This window comes from Daucus carota, chromosome 2 (assembly GCF_001625215.2).
Source record: "Daucus carota subsp. sativus chromosome 2, DH1 v3.0, whole genome shotgun sequence".
NCBI lineage: Eukaryota > Viridiplantae > Streptophyta > Magnoliopsida > Apiales > Apiaceae > Daucus > Daucus carota.
In genome coordinates this window covers 13,524,832-13,547,047 of record NC_030382.2, presented here as the reverse complement: position 1 = coordinate 13,547,047, position 22,216 = coordinate 13,524,832, and the positions used below count along the sequence as shown (strand labels likewise).

At 37.5% G+C, this 22,216-nt stretch overlaps 1 protein-coding gene and 1 non-coding gene across 2 annotated transcripts; one reads left to right on the top strand and one right to left on the bottom strand.

Annotated features, from left to right (window-relative positions):
- Window positions 1-3,936: 3,936 nt before the first annotated feature.
- On the bottom strand, window positions 3,937-4,043 carry LOC135150952 (small nucleolar RNA R71). The gene has a single exon (XR_010289412.1). It is a non-coding gene; the product is annotated as a small nucleolar RNA R71 (small nucleolar RNA).
- A 9,379-nt stretch (window positions 4,044-13,422) lies between these two features.
- On the top strand, window positions 13,423-18,689 carry LOC108208162 (cation/H(+) antiporter 18). Its single transcript, XM_017378659.2, has 4 exons — window positions 13,423-13,493; window positions 14,866-15,087; window positions 16,084-17,085; window positions 17,160-18,689. Exons 2-4 carry the CDS (start codon window positions 14,893-14,895, stop codon window positions 18,384-18,386), a joined length of 2,424 nt encoding a protein of 807 aa, XP_017234148.1. The 5' UTR covers window positions 13,423-13,493; window positions 14,866-14,892; the 3' UTR covers window positions 18,387-18,689.
- The last annotated feature ends 3,527 nt before the right edge of the window (window positions 18,690-22,216 follow it).

The window sequence follows — 22,216 nt, the reverse complement described above, 5'->3', positions numbered from 1 at the left end:
TAGAAATAGTTCTAAGTGTTTAACTGAAGTTGCGCCTTAACTTGTAGTCAAAGGTCGCGCTTCACAGTATAATGTGGGAGAGTGCAAGGCACTTGGAATTTCTTCCAAGTCCAAAACTTGCGCCAAGAATTATACACACACACACACACACACACACACACATATATATATATATATATATATATATATATATATATATTATTAATTGTGTTTAATTAATTACTTGAATTTATTTAAATCCAAGTAATTCACAATTAATGATATACATATATATTAATTAAATTCATTGGTGGCTTTTCCTGGAATAGCTCGATTGACTTGATCAATAATTCGTTGAGAATCCACTGAATAACTTCGTACGTCCTGACGTCCTATGCACTGGTCTGGTTCACGAACGACTTGAACTGAAATAATTCCTTGAATCCTTTTGCTTGATAATATACTTGATCAGTCATTCCGGTTTAGATGTTGCTTCGATAAATTTGATCATAAATAATCAAATTAGATATACTGGAATCTTCTGATCTTTGATACTTGATCGTCAGGCAATCTTTGATAGCAGAAACTGATTGAGCTTTATTCATCACTGAGGCTTGAACATATTAATGAACTTCTTCCAGTGGACGGATATTCATCTCAGATATCTTGATTGTCTTTGTCTGTTCGTATCGAATCTCCAACCTGTAGATTTCTGTATTATACTTACGTATTGTTTCCTGTCCTTTTGTTGTGTTGAGTTATCATAATTTTAAAATTTTTTCTACCGAAAATAGAACCGAAATATATAGTTTGGTTAACCAAACCAAAAAAATCCCGGTTATTTAGTACCGTTTTCAGTTCACCGAACCGAATGCTCACCCCTGACCAACATCACATATCCCCCTCTGTCTCCAACGTCGCAGTGGTTTAACCACCGACGTCGACGCACGCACCCATACAACCCCAAAGACACACGCAAACACTTTCCCTTACCTTTCATGTTTCCTCCCCTCTCCCTCACTTCTTCAGTCTCTCGTCCTCGATCTCTAGTTAAGCCGCTGCTGACCACCGTCATTCACGAGGTGGCTTGGCCACCCCTCTGATCGCTTCCATTCAATTCCTCTCCACCTTTTTGCTCCTTTCATCCCACACAACACAAAACCCTCCTTTCAGTTTTAGTAATATTTAATTTGAGAGAGATAGTGAGAGGGGGAGAAAGCAAATTGAGAGTAGAGAGGGAGAGAAAGTTGTGATACTAAAGATGTGTTGTCGAGAAACTGTATATATGCAAGCTTTAAATTTTTTTACGAAAGAGAACGTAAATATGGAACAATATAATTCTAAGAGGATCGTATAATTGAAATAAGTATGCTAAAATATGGTATATATGATAAATATCATATGTTCTTTTATGTTTTATTTTAGTAAAGCAAGCTGTGTATTTACTGATACGCCCTCATCTTCTCCCCTAATCTCCCCTTCTTCTTCCGCTAGCAGCCATGGCTTCCACCGGTGGCTGCCGCCGTCTAGTCACCGGCCGACCAAAATTCTGATGGCTCCGACTCGACTTCCAACCACCTAATTTCGACTTTCCGGACCCCGATCTACGCGCCTACCGGAGTGGTTTCGGTAGATTCTGGATCGAGTATTATCTCCGGGCAAAATCCCGCCTCCCATGCGAACCTCTTCACCTTCCCTTCGTCTCTCCCTTGTTTCTCTCTAGTATCTCCAATCTCTTGTCTCTCTTGCTCTATTGTCACCTTGTCACCACCTTCGAAGGTGGTGACAACCCTGTCTCCAACCCGCGACACACACACTACATACACACATGCTATGTAGGAAAAAATCCCATTCGTCCCCGCTACTATGTCTCCTCCACCGCTACTGCAATCAGAACCCGCCGCCGCCACCGGACTCACAATCATGGTGGCGTTTCATCTCTCAACCCGTTGATAAGTGGATTTTATATCCACTTGGAATGCCTTCTTTTCGACTTTAATTGATGATTTGGCCTCAATTATGTTGTATTTTTGATGTGTTTTTGTGTTGATGTGTGTAGCGAACCTAGATGGAGGGAGGATGGACTTTTCCAGGCTTGTACGGTGGATCGAAAGTCAAGAAATGAAGCGAAAAGAAAGAAAATCACTAGCGCCCTGGTAGCGCCCGGGGTTTGCCCTTGTAGCGCGCCCGGGGTCTGCCCTTTTAGCGCGCCCGCGCCCTGGAGGAGCCCTTAGAGCGCGCCTGCGCCCTGGAGCAGCGCGCCTGCGCCCTGGGGGAGCCCTAGCGCGCCCGCGCTACCCCGATGGTGGAAAAGTTTGTTTTTGAGGCCCGTTTGGATTAGCTGCTGACCCGGTCAACTTAGGGCACTTAAATATAAATTATTCAAGGAAGAAAAAGCCCGAATGAAGTAGAGAGAGCAAGACGGCTACGGCGGAGGAGCCCTAGTTCTACATATTATTCTTTGTCTTCTTCTAATTAGGCGATACTTTTGGATGCTCGTTTTCGGATTTGTTTCTCAACTTTGAATCTCGCACTTTTATCTTGTTTTAGACTTATTCCTATCATGTTTACATTCGAACCCATGATGACGAAACGTTCGATTATGAACTAATCGTTGTCATGGGATTCTAGCGGATTTATATATGGATTTCAGTAGTTGATTTGCCTTAACTAATTGTGTGATGAATGTTTGATTTCTTCGTATTGGTTGTGCTTATTTTTCTTGGATGCGTATTTAAGTTGTGTGTTAATCTTTATTGAAGCGACAGTGGATGTATTGATTTAGAACTTGCCATGCGAACATATGATTATGTATTCGATATACATGATTAATGGTGTGATTTTAACCATCTTGCATCGCCCTATGTAATCTTGATAGATAACTTGTTCTTCAACCGTTATGTTTTCAAATCTTCTAGACATATAGGGTCTAAGCATAATTGGTGTCTGTTTACCTTCTATCTTAAATGTGGATGTGGAATAGTACGGTGCACGTATATTGAAAGATAACGTGTATCAGTTTCGTGTTATCTGATTAGTTATCAACCATCACATATCGATAAAGGCATAACCTGAATGAAGTATATAATGAAGTTAGAATCCTATGTTTTATTCTCATAAGTAATCCAGTTTAATCACTTAGTTATAATTCTTAGTTTTAATAATTCGAGTTTAATTGGTAAGTTAGACAAAAACCCACCAAATTTTTATTTGTCCGAGCATTGAATAATAGCTATACATTGTTGCATAAGTGCATATTACATGATACACCAGTCTCTGTGGGAACGAACTTAATTGAAATTCTATATTGCTTGTGACCACGTACGCTTGCGTGATTTTGTGCGAACAAGTTTTTGGCGCCGCTGCCAGGGACTCGGTGTTATATTTTAGTCTATGTGCTTGTCATCAGTGGTCGTTAAAGTTCACTGACTTGAATTCTTTTCTCACTTTTATTTCATTATTGTGTGTGTTTCTGGTACTTGAGTGACGTGTATGCGAACACGTTTTCAGGCCTGTAAAGAAGCATTGGCAAAAGCAGAAACGATAGTGAGTACTACAATGGGTGACCAACCACCAGTGGCGAATGATACTAAGGCTCTTAAGGCTTTCGCTGAGCCTAAAATCAATGACATTCAGTCGAGCATTGTCAGACCAGCAATCCAGGCCACCACTTTTGAGATCAAGCCGAGCACTATTCAGATTATACAGAACTCAGTGCAGTTTGGGGGTTCTCCGACAGAGGATCCTAATATGCATATTCGGGATTTCATTGAGATCTGCGACACTTTCAAGTTCAATGTTGTTACTGACGATGCCATCAAATTGAGGCTGTTCTCATTTTCTCTGAGGGATAAAGCTAAGGGATGGTTGCATTCTCTTTCTGCAGGATCTATTACGACATGGGAGGATCTGGCTCAGAAATTTCTTACTAAGTTCTTCCCTATGGCCAAAACAGCTGCAATTAGGAATGCTATCACTCAATTCTCTCCGCTATCTGGTAAAAATTTATGTGAAGCATGGGAATGCTACAAGGAGATGCTTCGAAAGTGCCCACATCATAGGATGCCTGATTGGATGGTGATTAATTGCTTCTATATTGGTTTAGGACCTTAATCGAGACCAATGCTCGATGCAGCATCAGGTGGAGCTCTATGGGCTAAGAACTAAGAGGAGGCTTATGAGTTGATCGAGATGATGGCTGCGAATGAATATCAGAATCCTACTCAGCGTCTTCATCAGGGCAAAGCAGTAGGGATTCTGGATGTTGATGCTACTTCAACCATAGCTGCTCAGCTTAAGGCTCTTACTATGAAGGTGGATTCTTTGGCAAATTTGGGAATTCAGCAGCCACCTTCAGTTTGTGAGCTTTGTGCGGGTACTCATGCCACTGATCAGTGTGCCATATCTAGCGAGTCAGCTCAGTTTGTGAGCAATTTTCAGAGATCTCAGCAGCCATCTCCGGCTACTTATCACCCGAATAATCGGAATCATCCGAATTTCAGCTGGAGCAACAATCAGAACTTCATGCCACACCCGCAGCAACAATTTCAGCAGCAAGGAGCTAGACCTTTTCACCCTTCTGGTTTTCAACAACAAATTGCACCGAAGCAGCAATTCCATCCATCCGGATTCCAGCAACAAAATCATGGGGTGGCTGGACAATCTTCCAACGAAAGATCTGAATTGGAAGAATTGAGACTAATGGTTAAAAGCCAAGCGGTGTCAATCAAGACTTTGGAGAACCATCTTATTTTACACCAACTATAAGAAAGATTGTAGAAGGGGGGGTTGAATACAATCTTTTACAAAAAAAAAAAGATTCAAGGACAAACACTTTAAAACAATAAAACAGAAAACACCAAGTATTAAAAATACGGGTGGACTGAATGATCCACCCGTGAGTTTATATATAGAAGAATCTGTGGATTGATTACAATTCGCACAGCTGCTGGTTCATCACTTGAACAAATTCTAACTCTCAGTTTTTCTCTCAAGTAATTCGAACGAGTTCAACTGATGCTTCTAACTTGGTTATATACTCCAAGTTTTACAAATCTTTTAACTAGAATACAAATTGCACTCTAATCTAAAACTATGCTGCACATCTTTGTCTTATGCATGCTTTCTGAAATGTCTTCATCTTTGACCATCATCTTGATTTGATCCAGATTGCACTGCATGAGATAAGAATGTTTCCGCTTCTTCTTTATTTTCCTAATCAGGCTTCCATGTCTATTTTAGTGTAATTCGATCCATGTGATTTTCGATCCATGTGATTTGTCAGACTTAAGCTCTAGTCACTTTCAACTGCTCTTTGCTTCATCAGTTGAAAGTTTTGGTTACTTTCAACTGCTCTTGACTTCATCAGTTGAATGTTGTGCTAGTCTCATTAGTTGAATGAATTACAGACTTCATCAGTTGAATGTTGTTCCAGTCTCATCAGTTGAATTCCTTAGCATCATCAGTTGAATACTTTGTCTTCAGTTGAATGCTTGGTTTTCATCAGTTGAAACATGATCCAGTCTTCATTAGTTGAATAGTTACATCTCGTCAGTTGAATATCCTTCACTTAGATAAAATTACATGGCATTGGATATTTATAATTAGCCATCCTATTCTACCCATCCGTTGATAATTCCCAAAGATAAGAAATATAACAATTACAACTGAAATTTGATAAAGATTCTAAGTAAGACATGTTACAAAATGTTTATGTTATCATCAAAAATTATTAATTCCTAACAAACCAGATTGGGCAGATTGCTAACGCGTTGATTAACAGACCACAAGGAACTCTTCCTAGTGATACCAAGGTCAATCCGGGTAAGAAAGAAGTGAAAGAACAGGTACAGGCTGTCACCTTGAGATCCGGAAAGGTTACGAAGGAGAAGAGTCAGCAACAGAGCATAACAAGGAAGAGAGTGGTCAACAGGTTAAAACACCTGTGCTCTCATCTAAGTCTGATAGTGGAAAAACTATTGTTGACGCTGACAAGAAAGAAAGCAACAAAGAGGCAAGCAAGGAATCAGCTGAGAAGTCTAGTCCTCAATCTGATGATGGGGTTAAGCAAGTATATCCACCTCCTCCAGATCCGAAAAGACTTCAGAAGCAAAAGCTCGACAAGCACCTTGCCAAATTTCTAGAGGTTTTCAAGAAATTGCAGATCAACATACCTTTTGTGGAAGCTCTAGAATAAATGCCGAGCTATGCTAAGTTCGTGAAGGGTATTCTTTCTCGAAAACTGAAGCTTGAAGAATTGGAGACTGTTGCTCTAACAGAAGAGTGTAGTGCGGTGCTGCAACAGAAATTGCCTCTGAAACTGAAAGATCCGTGAAGTCTCACGATACCTTGTACTATTGGGCAATTATCTTTCGACAAGTGTTTGTGTGACTTTGGAGCTAGTATCAACCTAATGTCGTTGTCTGTCTTCAAGAAACTTACAAACATGTACTTACAACTGGCTGATCGGTCCATCACATACCCGAGAGGTATAGTGGAAGACGTCTTGGTTAAAGTGGATAAGCTCATCTTCCCTACTGATTTTGTCATTCTAGACTTTGAGGAGGATAAGAATATTCCCATTATCTTAGGAAGGCCGTTCTTAGCTACAGGCCAAACTTTGATCGATGTGCAAAAAAGAGAGCTTGCAATGAGAGTTCAAGATCAGAGTGTCACTTTTAAGGTGTTCAACGCAATGAAATTCCCAACAGATGAAGTAGAATGCTTTAAGGTGAAGCCACTAGAAGCTGCAGCAAATTCTGAGATTGACCAAATGCTAAAGTCCGATGCCTTAGAGAGAGTCGTAACAAGTGATTCTGATTTCAAAGATGAAGAAGAAGCAGAGCAACTTCAGTTCTTGAATGCATCTCCATGGAAGTGGAAGTTTGATATGCCATTCGAGTCTCATGGATCAGCAGAGCTTAAAAATCCTCAAGAGCGACTTAAACCATCTATTGAAGAAGCTCCCAATCTCGAACTCAAACTACCACCTGATCACTTAAGTGATGTGTTATTTAAGAGGTTGACTCGGCGTATAGATGTCATGCATGACATTCATCGCCGTTTTGCAGAGGATTTGACTCAAGCTCTTAGGAGTGCTTTTCGAGCCTTTGGTGTTGAAGTTGATTGGCCAGTGTTTGGAGCTGGCATGGTATATTCGCCACCTGATCCTCCACCCGAGGACGGTGATCCACCCGACATCTAGGTACGTGTATATCCTTATTATCACCTTCAATGAGGACATTGAATATTTTAAGTTTGGGGATGGTAATCGAAGGATTAATAGTAGTGTGTGTTCATATATGTTGCATGTTGCATATAGTTAGTATTATCTCATATAGTTTGCATATTAGTACGTGTTTTTTTTATATATGCTTTTATTTAGTATGTGTTAGTAGTTTCATATAGTCGCATTTGCATGAATCTTGAAGTTGTGTTTCATGTTGATGTCTTATGATGAGGTTATGTGCATAATTTCTTGGCGAGTAGTCTTTATCATATGCGATGCCTTGTTACTTGGAAACTACTTGTGTGAACATTGTAATTACACTTATGCTCTACAGATAAGACTTAGACTAACTTATTTCTTGAGTCCTCGCGTTGAGTCGGGCGTAGGGTTTGGATTATTCCCTTTTTGAACTTAGAGTTTGTAAATCTTAACTTTGGGGGAGTTAAGGGATGAATATGTCTTTCTAAAAAAAGAGGAAAAAAAAGAATAAAAAGAATAAAAATTATCAGGTACTCCTTTGAGATCAATGGGTAGAATGCAATGTCATGTGAAAGGGACGATCCATGTACTTGTGCTAGTATTAAATGCAAATGTATTAGAATATGTCTTTCTAAAAAAAAGGAATAAGCGAAGTCGAATGGCGGTCGTGACTCACTTACACTGAGAGGCGTCCCAACCTTAGACTTAGCAAGAAAAAGAGGAAAAATATAGAAAAATAGGAGAGGCATAGGAATTCTTTAGTGACCCTAAACGGTAGTTGACTCATTGGGGAAGAAGTGTTTAAGCCTTATTTTTATTAGCGGCTCATATTGAGGACTCTGTTGAAGTAGACGTAGGCATTTAGTTGCATTCATGCATGGCATTAGTAGTATTTGTGTGTGTGTCTATGCTTGAGGACAAGCATCAGTTTAAGTTTGGGGGTCTGATAAGTGGATTTTATATCCACTTGAAATGCCTACGTTTCGACTTTAATTGATGATTTGGCCTCAAGTATGTGGTATTTTTGTTGTATTTTTGTGTTGATGTGTGTAGCGAACCCAGATGGAGGGAGGATGGACTTTTCCAGGCTTATACGGTGGATTCGAAGTCAAGAAAGAGCCCTGGAGCGGCGCGCCTGCGCCCTGGGGGAGCCCTGGTAGCGCGCCCGCGCTACCCCGATGGTGGAAAAGTTCGTTTTTGAGGCCCGTTTGGATTAGCTGCTGACCCGGTCAACTTAGGACACTTAAATATAAATTATTCAAGGAAGAAAAAGCCCGAATGAAGTACAGAGAGCAAGACGGCTACGGGGGAGGGGACCTAGTTCTACATATTATTCTTTGTCTTCTTCTAATTAGGCGATACTTTTGGATGCTCGTTTTCGGATTTGTTTCTCAACTTTGATTCTCGCACTTTTATCTTGTTTTAGACTTATTCCTATCATGTTTATATTCGAACCCATGATGACGAGAGGTTCGATTATGAACTAATCATTGTCATGGGATTCTAGCGGATTTATATATGGATTTCAGTAGTTGAATTGCCTTAACTAATTGTGTGATGAATGTTTGATTTCTTCGTATTGGTTGTGCTTATTCTTCTTGGATGCGTAGTTAACATCTAAGTTGTGTGTTAATCTTTATTGAAGCGACAGTGGATATATTGATTTAGAACTTTCCATGCGAACATAGGATTATGTATTCGATATACATGATTAGTGGTGTGATTTTAACCATCTTGCATCGCCCTATGTAATCTTGATAGATAACTTGTTCTTCAACCGTTATGTTTTCAAATCTTATACACATATAGGGTCTAAGCATAATTGGTGTCTGTTTACCTTCTATCTTAATTGTGGATGTGGAATAGTGCGGTGCACGTATATTGAAAGATAGCGTGTATCAGTTTCGTGTTATCTGATTAGTTATCAACCATCACATATCGATAAAGGCATAACTCTGAATGAAGTATATAATGAAGTTAGAATCCCATGTTTTATTCTCATAAGTAATCCAGTTTAATCACTTAGTTATAATTCTTAGTTTTAATAATTCGAGTTTAATTAGTAAGTTAGATAAAAACCCACCAAATTTTTATTTGTCCGAGCATTGAATAATAGCTATACATTGTTGAATAAGTGCATATTACTTGATACACCAGTCTCTGTGAAACGAACTTAATTGAAATTCTATATTACTTGTGACCACGTACGCTTGCGTGATTTTGTGCGAACACCCGTCCCCTTTTTAAATCAATCTCACCAACACTCTCCTCTTTTCAGCGTCATTACAATCTCCTCAACAATTTAAATTAAACTCTCACACCACCAAATGCCCAAATCTTAAACACAAACCCTAACTTTCACATATACAATACCAAAATAAGACCTAGCAGTAAAAAAAATTGATTTACAAGTAAAATAAATTTTACCCATTTAATTAATCACCTTCCTTGTTCATTATATAGTTAGCCATAGTAACTAACTCAAGATAGGGAAATTAGACTCTTCTTATACAATCCTAAACTCCTGGAGCATTTAAGACTACCTAAACAAATACTATCATAAATTTTAATTTTTTTGAAAAAATATAATTAAAGTAGTGAAGACTTATCTTATAAAATAATTAATTAGTACTTTATTTGCAACCAAAATCCCCTTCTTTCTCTTTAATCACCCCTCTAAATTTGAGCTTGCAAGAATTTACACTCTCTCTCTAACTTTCCTTTCCTCTCTCTCCCTTGTTAAATCCTTGCCTTATTTTTTTTTTCTCTTTATTGATTTCTATTCCTATAATTATTTAGGTGTATTTATTGAATCTCTACTTCTTTATATCTTTCCTCCAAAATATCTAGAGCTTGGGGAAAATGATCTTCTCTAAATATCTTAGCCAAGAAAAATATCTTTTTCTCTTATTATTTATTCTCTTTATTTATATAATTACAAATATTCCAAACCTATTTATTTTTAAACCAATTAAAATGATTAAATTTTATTCTATGATGTGACAATCTTATGAATAAAATATTCCAACCTATTCAATTTCTTCACTTCTTTATTATATATATTTGTTGCAGCTAATAATAAAAATCTTGTTAAAATCTCATTTTCTCATAAGCATATAGTGTATTAAAATAATATCGATCAAGAGCAGGTCTAAAACTCCGATCACTATTATTTTAATTATCATATTTTATAATTAAAACATGTTAATATCTAATCAAATAAATATTATAAAGAATTTTACATATCCAAATTTTGCGATGTTACACCTAATTACTTGGGGTCCCTTTGGAGTATAAATAATGAGGTCTGAGAGCCTAGCTCGACAATGAGTCTGAGAGAATGATTCTGGCTGCGATCCTTAATCTTTGTCACCCCGGATACAACTACCCCCAGATGTAGCGATCACTGGCTGCGATCCTTAATCTTTGTCACCCCGGATACAACTACCCCCAGATGTAGCGATCACGAATATAGCGACACCGAGAGACGTTATCATGCCTGCAGCCACCTCCCCCGGGATGAGTTTGGAGGCTTGATAATATCTTAAACGAGCAGGGACGGATTCACACTGTGGCAGTGGGGGTACTTGCCCCCAGTGTATTGTTTAGTGTTTACTATGTTTCAGTATTCTAATTTTTAAAGCTAACATCTTTGCCCCCATGGTTGAGGTTTGAGATTGCTATCGAACCAATCATGGTTCAACTCCGCCCAGGCTTCTGTTGTCCGGTTAAAGCAGAGCAGCATAACTAAATAAAAAACAAAGCAGAAGCTCATGTCCTCTGTTTTTCTTTGTATTTTTACGAAATAAACACTTCACCTTTCAAGCAAAAGAACCACAAATCAAGGAAATTTTTTTTTGTAACCTCTAATTTTTCCCATGAGTTTGAAATTCTAGATATTTTGCCCCCATAGGTTCAAAATCCTAGATACGTCCCTGTAAGCGAGTGAGATTCATTTATGGAGTGACCTAGCGAAATAATGAGTATTGGGTTTGGTCCAAATTTTGTACTATGCTGTGAAGCTAGTAATCTTCATTAATTAAGGGAGATGGGTTCACTAGTGATGGGTTCATTAGTGATCTATATTTGAATGTGGGTTTGTCGGGATCCATGCCGATTTTGAACATAATGATCTTGAACTTAACAATAACATAGCTGACCATCGATAAAATAGTTGATTAAGCATTAAAATATAAAATTTTAGTATAAAACCGTGTCGTGTATTTCAATAATATTATTTAATAATTATAATAAGGCAGAACTGTACCTACGGAATTTGCTAGTGAAAAGAGTTATTATTCACGTTGTTTATGCGAGAAAGGTGATATCGGTGAAATCACAGTTATGATGTATATTTTAAAAAAATATTCAAAACAGTAACAAATTTGAAGCTAGAACTTGACCTCTAGCTATTTTTGCATGTTGTCGCACGTTGAAACTTGAAACACACTGGTCGGTGTAGTCATCATAGGCTTTAAATGGACTCGTTAGAGTTGTATGGGTTTTGTTTAGCAAACACGATAAGAGTTTTTTCCGTAGTTGACTTCTTTTTTGCCGTATTTGCAGCAGTTGTTGCTTATGTTAGAAATCAATTATATTTTTGTATGTTTTCACAGGTTTTAAATGACTTTACTTTTTCATAAACAGAGTGGAATTGGACTGGTTTTGTTAATTAAAGGCGATTTTACAATTAATATACATTTTTTGTGTGATCGTAAACATTTAATATATTCAGAGAATTGATAAATAAATTTCATATTTTACTATTTAAGCTCTAATTCTAAAATTTATATCATATTTATCCATGCTTTCTCCACATATTTCATCCATATTAGTGAAAATTGAATTGGAGCCTGAATGGTAAAGCGTGGAGTAGGGGTTTCAAACGGATAATTCGGATACGGATCTGCCTGTATCCGTATTCGGATCCGAATCCAAAAATACATATCCATATCCGGATCCGAATCAGAAAATTTTTAAAGGATAATATCCGGATCCGGATCCGACGGATATTATCCGGATTCGGATAATATCCGGATCCGAATCTATTTTTTAATCAGAATTTTTATTTTTCTATTAAAATTTCTAAGAAATCATAAAAAATAGTAAAAACTAAAAATTAATTTTTAAAATCTGAGTAAAAAAAATTAAAATTATTAAAGAATCTTTATATTAATTCAAAAATTAATTCTTATTTATCTTTCAATATAAATTTGTTATCTTTAAAATATTAAACTCAAATAAAATTATGATATATGTCTATAATATTTTAAAACTATACAAAAATTATATACATATATTATTTTATGTATACATATATAAATACACACATTATATAGTTACTGAATAATAATACTAATAATAATAATATAATATTTAATATCATATATATTTAATTTCGGATTCGGATATTATCGGGTACGAATATGCCTATATCCGTATCCGTATCCGTATCCGGAATTGTCGGATTCGGATGCGGATAATATCCGTTTTGTCTCGGATACAGATAATATTCACTTTATCTCGGATACGAATACGGATTTTTCGAACGGATATCGAATTTTTCAGATTTTTTTGACAGCCCTAGCGTGGAGCTTACTTATCAATAGCAGGTATTCATAGAGGAAATTGTCTCGTAACAGCTCTCCATGATTCTTAGCTTGTGTGAACATCTAATTTTACACAAAAGTTTAATATTATATTATTGTTAATTTAAAAATCCATATATGTAAGTTTTAGAAGGCACATATAGAAGCTGCGGTCCATATATATTTAGCATAAATAAGTAATTTTTAAGTACAATACATATATATCTAACATTTTTTAAACTAAAATTTAATTTAAAGAGATAAGATAGTCAAATATCATATTATTGTTTTATAATATCTAGCAAATAGATTATGTCATAAATATTATAGAAAATATCTGTATTAATATTTTATTAAAGAGTACTTTACTCAGATATATATCCTTGATATTTAACATACTTTTAAATTTAAGGCTATTATTAGAAGATTTGATAATTTTACCCTCTCTTCCCGATATAATTAAAAAGGTGTAAATTTATTTCGTTTAAAATCGACTTTTACTTAATATAAAGTCGGTTTTATTTTTACGTATAAGTCTTGTGTTTCTCGAGTTGGAACATGTAGAGGATCCATCTATCATTCACACCTGTCCCTCTCTCTACTCCTACAACAACTATATATGTAGAGAACACACATACTACATAATAACTACTCGGGTGTCTCTGTCTCTCTCCGCACTTTTTAGTTTGCTCTGCACTCTCTGCTCTTCCAACTTTCAGGTATCTCTCCCTCTCTCTCTCTCCCGCTCCCTCAACCTCTCCCTCTCCCTCCCTCTCTCTCTCTCTCCCCCCTCTGCCTCTCCTCCTCCTTCTCCCCCTCTTCCCCTCTCCTTCTCTTTTTCTCTCCCTCTCTCCCTCTCTCCCTCTCTCCCTCTCTCTCTCCCTCCCTATCTCTCTCTCCCCCCTTCTCCCTCAACCTCTCCCTCTCCCTCTCTCCCTCTCCCTCCCTCTCTCTCTCTCCCCCCTCTGCCTCTCCTCCTCCTTCTCCCCCTCTTCCCCTCTCCTTCTCTTTTTCTCTCCCTCTCTCTCCGTCATTCTCTCTCTCTCTCTCCCCCTCTCCCTCTCCCTCTCTCTCATTCTCTCTGGTTTACCTCTCTCTGTCTCTGTCTCTCTCCCTGGTTTATCTCTCCTCTGTGGTTTACCTCTCTCCTCCATGCAAACTGCCACCTACTCTATTTATTAATTTCGGTCGAACTATGGCCGCGTTTACTAAGTTAGAAATATAGATTGGAATTTTGCAGTAAACAACAAAGCTGCTAACGTCTTGTGCACTCTCATTTACTCCTTTTAGTTAGTAGACCTTTGCTAACAATACAATCAATCAATTTATATATTACACATCTGTCATTTCTTAGAAAGTTTTATTTATTTTTTTACCCGTATCCATATATCCGAATATCATATATCCGAATATCGAGTACCGACTAATATCAGACTTAGAATAATTGAATAATTTTTTTGGGAATGAAACCAGATAATGTTTATCTATCCGCACAATCTTTTATGCTCGCGAGTCGGATACTATTGCTTTACGAATACGAATTTTCTATGATGTGCCCAGGGGCACACAATAGTCACTAACATCCATGAGAATAGTAGCTTTTGATTGGTGGATGGATAATAAATGTAAATGGTCCTCTGCATTCACATCAATTCCACCAATCAAAACAAGCCATTTTCATGAAAGTTGGTGCTTCTTGTGTGCCCTTGGGCACACATTAGAAAGACCGTTACAAATAATGGAAAATTTTAGAAACAAATATTTTTTTTTATTATTTGAGAAAGAAAAGGATAAGGCTTCCATGTTGGTCCCCAGGTACGTTCCAAGTCATACCGAGAATCTATAGAATTCATGATTCAAAGAGTATCTTTGTTGTATTAGCATTACAGTTCGAACAAGAATACAAATTCCCTGAATAATTATGTGGGGCCATGAAATATTTAAAAAGTCTAAAACACATCAGATTTATGTAATCCGTATCTGATATCTCCCTAGTCCCTGCATTAATCAGAAGATTTTTTTATAGTATCTTTTCATAGCTGTTCAACCACTGTGATCTTGTAATGCAACTAAAATTTTGAAGCTTGGCAGTTTGATTTCGCTGAGTTTTGAGCAAAGATGGTGTCGAATGGAACGGTGAAGTGTCCGAGCCCGATGAAAGCTATGTCTAATGGGGTGTTCCAGGGAGATGATCCTCTTGATTATGCACTTCCTCTGGCGATTCTGCAGATATGTATTGTGCTTGTGCTCTCCAGGTTTCTCGCGTACCTTCTGAAACCTTTGCGGCAGCCTAGAGTCATTGCTGAGATTGTCGTAAGTCCATCGGTCTTTCTCACTTTTTCTTTTGATCATTGTGCTATATAGTTAGGATTTACTGTCTTGTTATATGGGATGTTTGTGACCACATTACAAAAAAAAAAGGGGAAAAACATGGTCCTGACTCGAATTCTACTTATGAGTGTGATATACTTGGTATGTTTGACTTGGTCCCGTCTGGTCTATGAATTTGGACGGGATACAGATGACGGATCAGTTCAATGACCACCTGTTTTTGCTTTTTATTACTTACAGTACTAATTACAGTAGTCAACAATCATCTCTTTTACATGATATACACTAATACGGAATATCTTTTTAAGTAATCTTTGGCGACCTTATTTTCAGAGTTTGGAACATGTTGTGTCACTAAATCTTCTTCAGAATCCGATTTAAACGCCATACTATGTATTATCAAATAACCTTCCACATGCTAGTTAGTTATACTTGCACCATACTGAATGTTTCATTATGACAGTGTAACAGAGAAGAGATATTTCAGAGTTGACTTGATCGAAACTCATATGAAATCTAATCCCATACCCTCCTGAGATGGGCAATTCTAGGACGTTGAAATCTTAATATACGAGTAATTGCCAGCAAATTCTGTGTAATACAAGTTTCGGAAAAAAGGAACTTATGAGTATCATAGTGTTTTTAATTTTAAGAACAGAATAAAAAGAACGTTTATATTTGGAATTGTTGTGGGGCTCCGGTGCTATCTACAAATTTTTTCTGGACTTGATCAAAAAGGATAAATTTCAGTGATGATTGTTTTTCCCTGCAAAAGTTTCCAGAGTAATAGAGCATTGATACTTTATGTTTACAAAATTTCGGTTTAACTAATTAAGCAACAATAGTTACTGCAATAATATAGCATTAGTAGATGTTTTAGGTGAAAAACCTTGTAATAGTTTTACAATCATGTTTGAACATAGAGATTTAAGCTATTCACTTGTCCTGGTTACACACCTGTGCTGTTAATATTTTCAGGGCGGAATTTTACTTGGTCCATCAGCACTTGGTCGCAACAAAAGCTTTCTCAATGCAGTATTTCCTCCTAGAAGTCTCACAGTGCTGGATACGCTAGCTAATCTCGGTCTCCTCTTCTTTTTGTTCCTGGTTGGGCTCGAGTTGGACCCAAAATCTCTTCGTCGGACAGGAAAGAAATCTTTGTGCATTGCCCTTTCAGGAATAAGCGTCCCTTTTGTGTTAGGAATTGGAGTATCATATGTCCTTCGTGGAAGTGTTTCCAAGGGTGTAAATGAAGGACCTTTTCTTGTTTTCATGGGAGTGGCCCTTTCGATTACTGCTTTCCCTGTCTTGGCTCGAATCCTTGCTGAGCTTAAACTTTTGACGACTGATGTTGGGAGAATGGCAATGTCTGCAGCAGCAGTTAATGATGTTGCAGCCTGGATTCTACTAGCTCTTGCCATTGCGCTCTCTGGAACTGGACGCTCCCCTCTCATTTCACTATGGGTTCTTCTTTGTGGTGCAGGTTTTGTGTTGGCTTGCACATTTATTGTTCCACCTCTATTTAAGAGGATGGCCAAACATTGCCCTGAAGGCGAACCAGTTGATGAAGTTTATGTCTGTGCTATTTTAGCATTAGTTTTGGCTGCAGGGTTTGTAACTGATACTATCGGTATCCATGCTCTCTTTGGGGCATTTGTGATTGGAGTTCTTGTTCCAAAGGAAGGACCGATTGCTGCAGCTCTTGTTGAAAAAGTCGAGGATCTTGTTTCTGGCCTTCTTCTCCCATTGTATTTCGTCTCAAGTGGTTTGAAAACTGATGTGACCACCATTCAAGGTGCTCAGTCATGGGGTCTCCTTGCTTTGGTCATATTTACTGCTTGTTTTGGGAAGATTGTGGGCACGGTTGTGGTGTCACTTCTGTCTAAAGTTCCCTTTCAGGAGGCTATTGCTCTAGGTGTTCTGATGAACACCAAGGGTTTGGTGGAGCTCATCGTCCTTAACATTGGAAAAGACAGAGGGGTAAGTTTAATTTGTTTCAGTAGGTAATTCATATCTTAAATATTTGCTTAATTCCGGCACTTCTGATGTTTCAGGTATTGAATGACCAAACGTTTGCCATTTTGGTTCTGATGGCACTCGTCACTACTTTCATGACAACGCCAATAGTTATTGCAGTATACAAACCAGCTAAAAAGTTGGCTAAAGCTGTATACAAGCATAGAACAGTTCAGAGGACTGACACCAACTCTCAACTCCGGATATTGGCCTGCTTCCATAGTTCTAGGGACATCCCCTCTCTGATCAATCTCATTGAGGCTTCTCGTGGGATAGGGAAGAAAGAAGGACTTCGTGTTTATGCCATGCACTTAATGGAGCTGTCGGAGAGGTCATCTGCTATGCTTATGGTTCATAAGGCGAGAAGGAATGGACTCCCCTTCTGGAATTCGACACAGAATTCTGATTCCACCCAAATTGTTTTTGCCTTTGAAGCTTTCCAACAATTAAGTCGAGTCTCCATTAGGCCAACAACAGCAATTTCACCAATGTCCAGTATGCACGAGGACATCTGCAGCAGCGCTGATAGTAAACGGGCTGCTATGATAATTCTCCCATTTCACAAGCATCAGAGGCTAGATGGACAACTAGAGACAACTAGAGCTGATTTTAGAATTGTGAACCGCAAAGTTCTTGAGCATGCACCTTGCTCAGTTGGTTTATTAGTTGATCGCGGACTTGGTGGACCAACACATATACCTGCCAGCAATGTTAACTCTGTCATGATTGTCCTTTTCTTTGGAGGCCGTGATGATCACGAAGCACTTGCTTATGGGGCAAGGATGGCTGAGCACCCTGGTATAACTGTGACCATTGTTCGTTTTGTGCTGCAGCCTAAAATCCGGGGACAGGTTGTCCACATCAACATGGATGATTTTCCAAATGCTGATGAAAGTAACTTCGATGATGAAATTCTTGACGCCTATAAGAAAAATGTGTCAGAAGACACCTCAATCACATACGAAGAGAGAGTAGTGAATAATGCTGCAGAAACAATTGAGGCAATCCGTGAGTATAATAGGTGCAATCTGTTTCTAGTTGGAAGAATGCCCGAGGGCGAGGTACCTGAAGCCTTAAAAACAAAAGGTGAGTGCCCGGAACTGGGGCCAATTGGTAGCTTGTTAACATCTCCACAATTCTCAACAACAGCATCAGTTTTGGTGGTGCAGCAGTATCATAGCCAGCTGTCTACGCATTCCTTGGCTTCACTCAAGGAGGAAGGAGACGCAGAAGACACCGACAAGGGATACTCTGATTCTAACTGAATACTTTGCAGTTCACAAAATTTTATGTCGTTGTTGTATATATTAGTCACATTGTGCTTCGAAGTCTAAAACCTCCAAAACTTGCTGCCCCTGGAACACCTTGGAGAGAATTAAACTCATTATCTGTAATAAATAAATAAGATATACTAAATTCTGGAACTGCTGTGAGTTTCTGAAAGTCAAGCACTTTGTCATTCTGTTCTTTAGCCTGATGCAGCCTCAGATCAGCATCAACTGCTGCAATCTCGGAATTTCATTTACCTTTTTCTATTTGTCAATATAAATGTGCCAAATTTTCATTTTGCTTTTTTCGGATAATTAGGAATTTCACCTCAAGAATGCAGTATTGCAGAGCATGCGCATTTTTGCAGCTGCATAAACAAAGAACAAATCAGGTTATTCATTTCTATAAATCCTACAACACGACCCGTCGCCGATATTGGCCTTCTTTTATCACAATTTCAAGCAATAATTTCTAAAATTTCACGTCTAGAAAATATAGTCTCAAATACTTCCTCCGTCCCAATTCTTTCGTCTTGTTTGACTTTTTATGATCAAATTGACTAAATTTTGACTGAAATTTACATATATTAAATAATTGAAAAAAATATAAAAAATATATTACTAAAATCTATATTTATTCCAGTTTAAGATGTATTTTTTGATATTTAGAGCTCATGTAAGAATAATTACTCATTATCGATCAAAATTTTGTCAATTTTATCACAAAAAGTCAAATAAGATAAAAGAAGTCGGACAGAGAGTACCACTTTATAACGTTACGTCGTTTAAAGTTTATAATTTTTTTTAAGAAACTGTATATTATGTATGGAGACGATGTAATTTTATGAAGAATACGCGTTTTATTGTATAAACTCCAACCATACATGGGTACCATATTCGGATCACCAGGGTCAATCTCGACATCAGAGTTTAGAAGGATAGTAAGGAGGAGACTCAAGGAAGGTAACATCTTTACTCACAAAGTCACGCTTGAGAATTGGACTATAACACTTGTACCCTTCTTGAGAATGAGAATAGCCTAGAAAGATACATTTGGTTGACCTGGGATCAAGTTTATCTCTGCCAGGTCCAAAATTATGAACGAAGCAAGTGCTACCAAAGATTATAGGTGATACAGAAAATAAAGCTTTATCAGGTTACAACATGTAAAAAGGAGTGTTATTGACTAAGATAATCGAGGGCATCCAATTAATGAAAAAACATGCTGTAAGAACTGCATCGTCTTAAAAACATTTAGGAACGTTCATATGAAAGCTCATGGTTGTGATACCATGTAATAAATTGCAGAGAATGAGAAACTTATATATTTCGGATTAGTTATTACAAGGATATATTGGTCTATTTGTAGAACAAAACTAGGATTAAACTAAGCTAATTGAAAGAGCACTAAACTAGTGGATGCATCATTAAGCTATAATAGAGATAACATGAAGGAGACATCATGATCATGCTTTAGCACTAATATTTTCCAGATTCTAACAACATTTATACCTTCACTCCATTCTAATGATATATGAAAGAACTCTAACCCAACAATTTAGACCAATTTAGGAAGGAATGCTTTATTTTCCTTCTTGCTCGTTTTCCTTAAATGTGATCATATATTTATTTTACATTCTCATGTTTGGTCACCACTCTATTCTATATCCTTTCTTTCCCGACATATATTGTTCATAATTTTTCTTTCTATTCCTTCCCTCGTTAGGTTCATTTCTCTCCAATTGAACACATATAGCTAAATGTTAGTAATGAGTATTTCATCCCTAGAAGTAGTTAAGATATTGAAGAAATATAATTGACCTGGCTACTAACTTGGAGCTATAATATAAATCTAGAAAAATTTTACGTTTAAAGTTTGTGTGGCTATTGCCCTCATTCCCAGCGTGGGTTCACTAATGGATCGAAACAGTACATTTGCTTTTTAAAAGTTCTAAGTAGAGAGGTGTAGTTTTACAATGTGATGCCACCCCTTTTTTCTGTAAGTATGGAGCTGCAGGTTATCCTTTTACGAACGAAAGAATAGAATTCCTTGAATCTGAAGATGATTTAGCCAAAATGCAGCCTTCGTTAAAACAATTAGATCATCATTCATGTGTTATGATTCTAATGCCACTTCTTTTTGTAGGTACCTATCCACAATCTGGAAGATAAGGTGGCAGGTTTATATTTTTGTGATGATCTTCATGACAAAAACATCACAAATAAACTTAAGGTAGCTTATAAAAAGTTGTCTAGAAATAATAAAAACTTTCAAAGTTGTGCTTATTTATGTGCATAACTGGTGGAAATCGTGGGGCCGCAGCCTGACGGATGAAGAAGATTTGTTCTGGAAAGCATTTGAGGCAATGCCTTGGTCGTCGCTCCCATTTGAAGACACAAATCGTAGTAAGAAGTTGCAGAGGATCTTCGAATATCCCCATGATATATTAGAAGGACGGAAGCCAAATCCGAATCTGGTGATCATCGGACCTCAAGGAACTTTCATCGAAAAGTATGGCGCCAACATTTTGCTGGGGTGTGGTGTTTCAGCATACCCATTTTCCTTTTCCAGTGCTATCAATTCAGAGGTTGAAACGGTGAAGAAATTAAAGCCAGAGATGTTCTGGGATCTAGACGCGGTATTTAGACGAAAAAATGGGACGCAGGTTCGATTTTCACAGTTTCTTGGCATGAGAATTATAGAGGCAGTTTGGGTTAGCTTAAAAGAAATGACTTCTTGCTTATAGTAACGAAGTGGAGTAGAAGTGAGAAGTAAATAAGTTAAGAAAGTGTTTGGAAAAGAAACAGAAGCTGTGAGAGAGAAGCTAACATTCTCAATTTCTTAAAAGTGCTTCTACTTCTTTACACAAACGGGTCAAGAAAAGCAGAAGCCAGAAGCAGCTTCTGTTTCTGTTTCCCAAACAGGCCCATAGTCATATTTCATTCGTTTATATTCGTGATATTTATATACATATCTATACATTCTGGTTTTATACCTTTTTGTCAGTGCGGTTCTCATACTACGAAATATCTTGGCTCCTTCAAATTTCTAACCACCAGGAACATAATCTTTACAAAACTAACCACCCAAATTTTCGATTCACAAAACTAACCACCCTAATTGATTCAACCCTCGGGCGGACATAGCTAGCAATTTTTTTTTCTGAAACCCCCCCTTCCCCCGGGCGAACATAACAGGAAAAGAGTTATATGTTCGCCCCTCGGGCGAACATATAATGGGTTTTAAAAAAACAAATTGTTATTTGACACAAAACTGCTGCTTAACTTCGTTTATTTCATTTATAAAAAATTCAAAAAAACTGAAAATTGTGATTATTTTCTTTATAAAAAATCAAAAACACTATAAATTAACTAAAAATAAAGATTAATTTTATATAAATAGAAATTGCTTATATCATTCCGATTTGCAATATTAAAAAACTGCAAATAAAATTACATTTGATTAAAATGAGAACATGACATAAGTTCGATTTGATTAATGTTCTCAATCCTGAGTCATGTCGACATAATAGTCGGAATCATAATCTTCATCATCATCTTCAGCATCAGCATCCACCGGGGTATACTTTTCATTGCAATCATAAAGAAAATTGGGCATATCCCCCCATTCTTTCCAAAATTTAGCTTCTTCACGTCCATCAAGTTTCTTTTGCAATGCATCACATTCTTTCTGAATTCCAGCAACGTGTCGATTGTAGCGAGTATCAGAAAATGGGATACCCATCCGACGAAGTCTGTCAAAATCAAGTTGATCAACTTCAGGATAACGATCCGACTCGTCAGCAACCTGCTGCTCCGTTGGCACC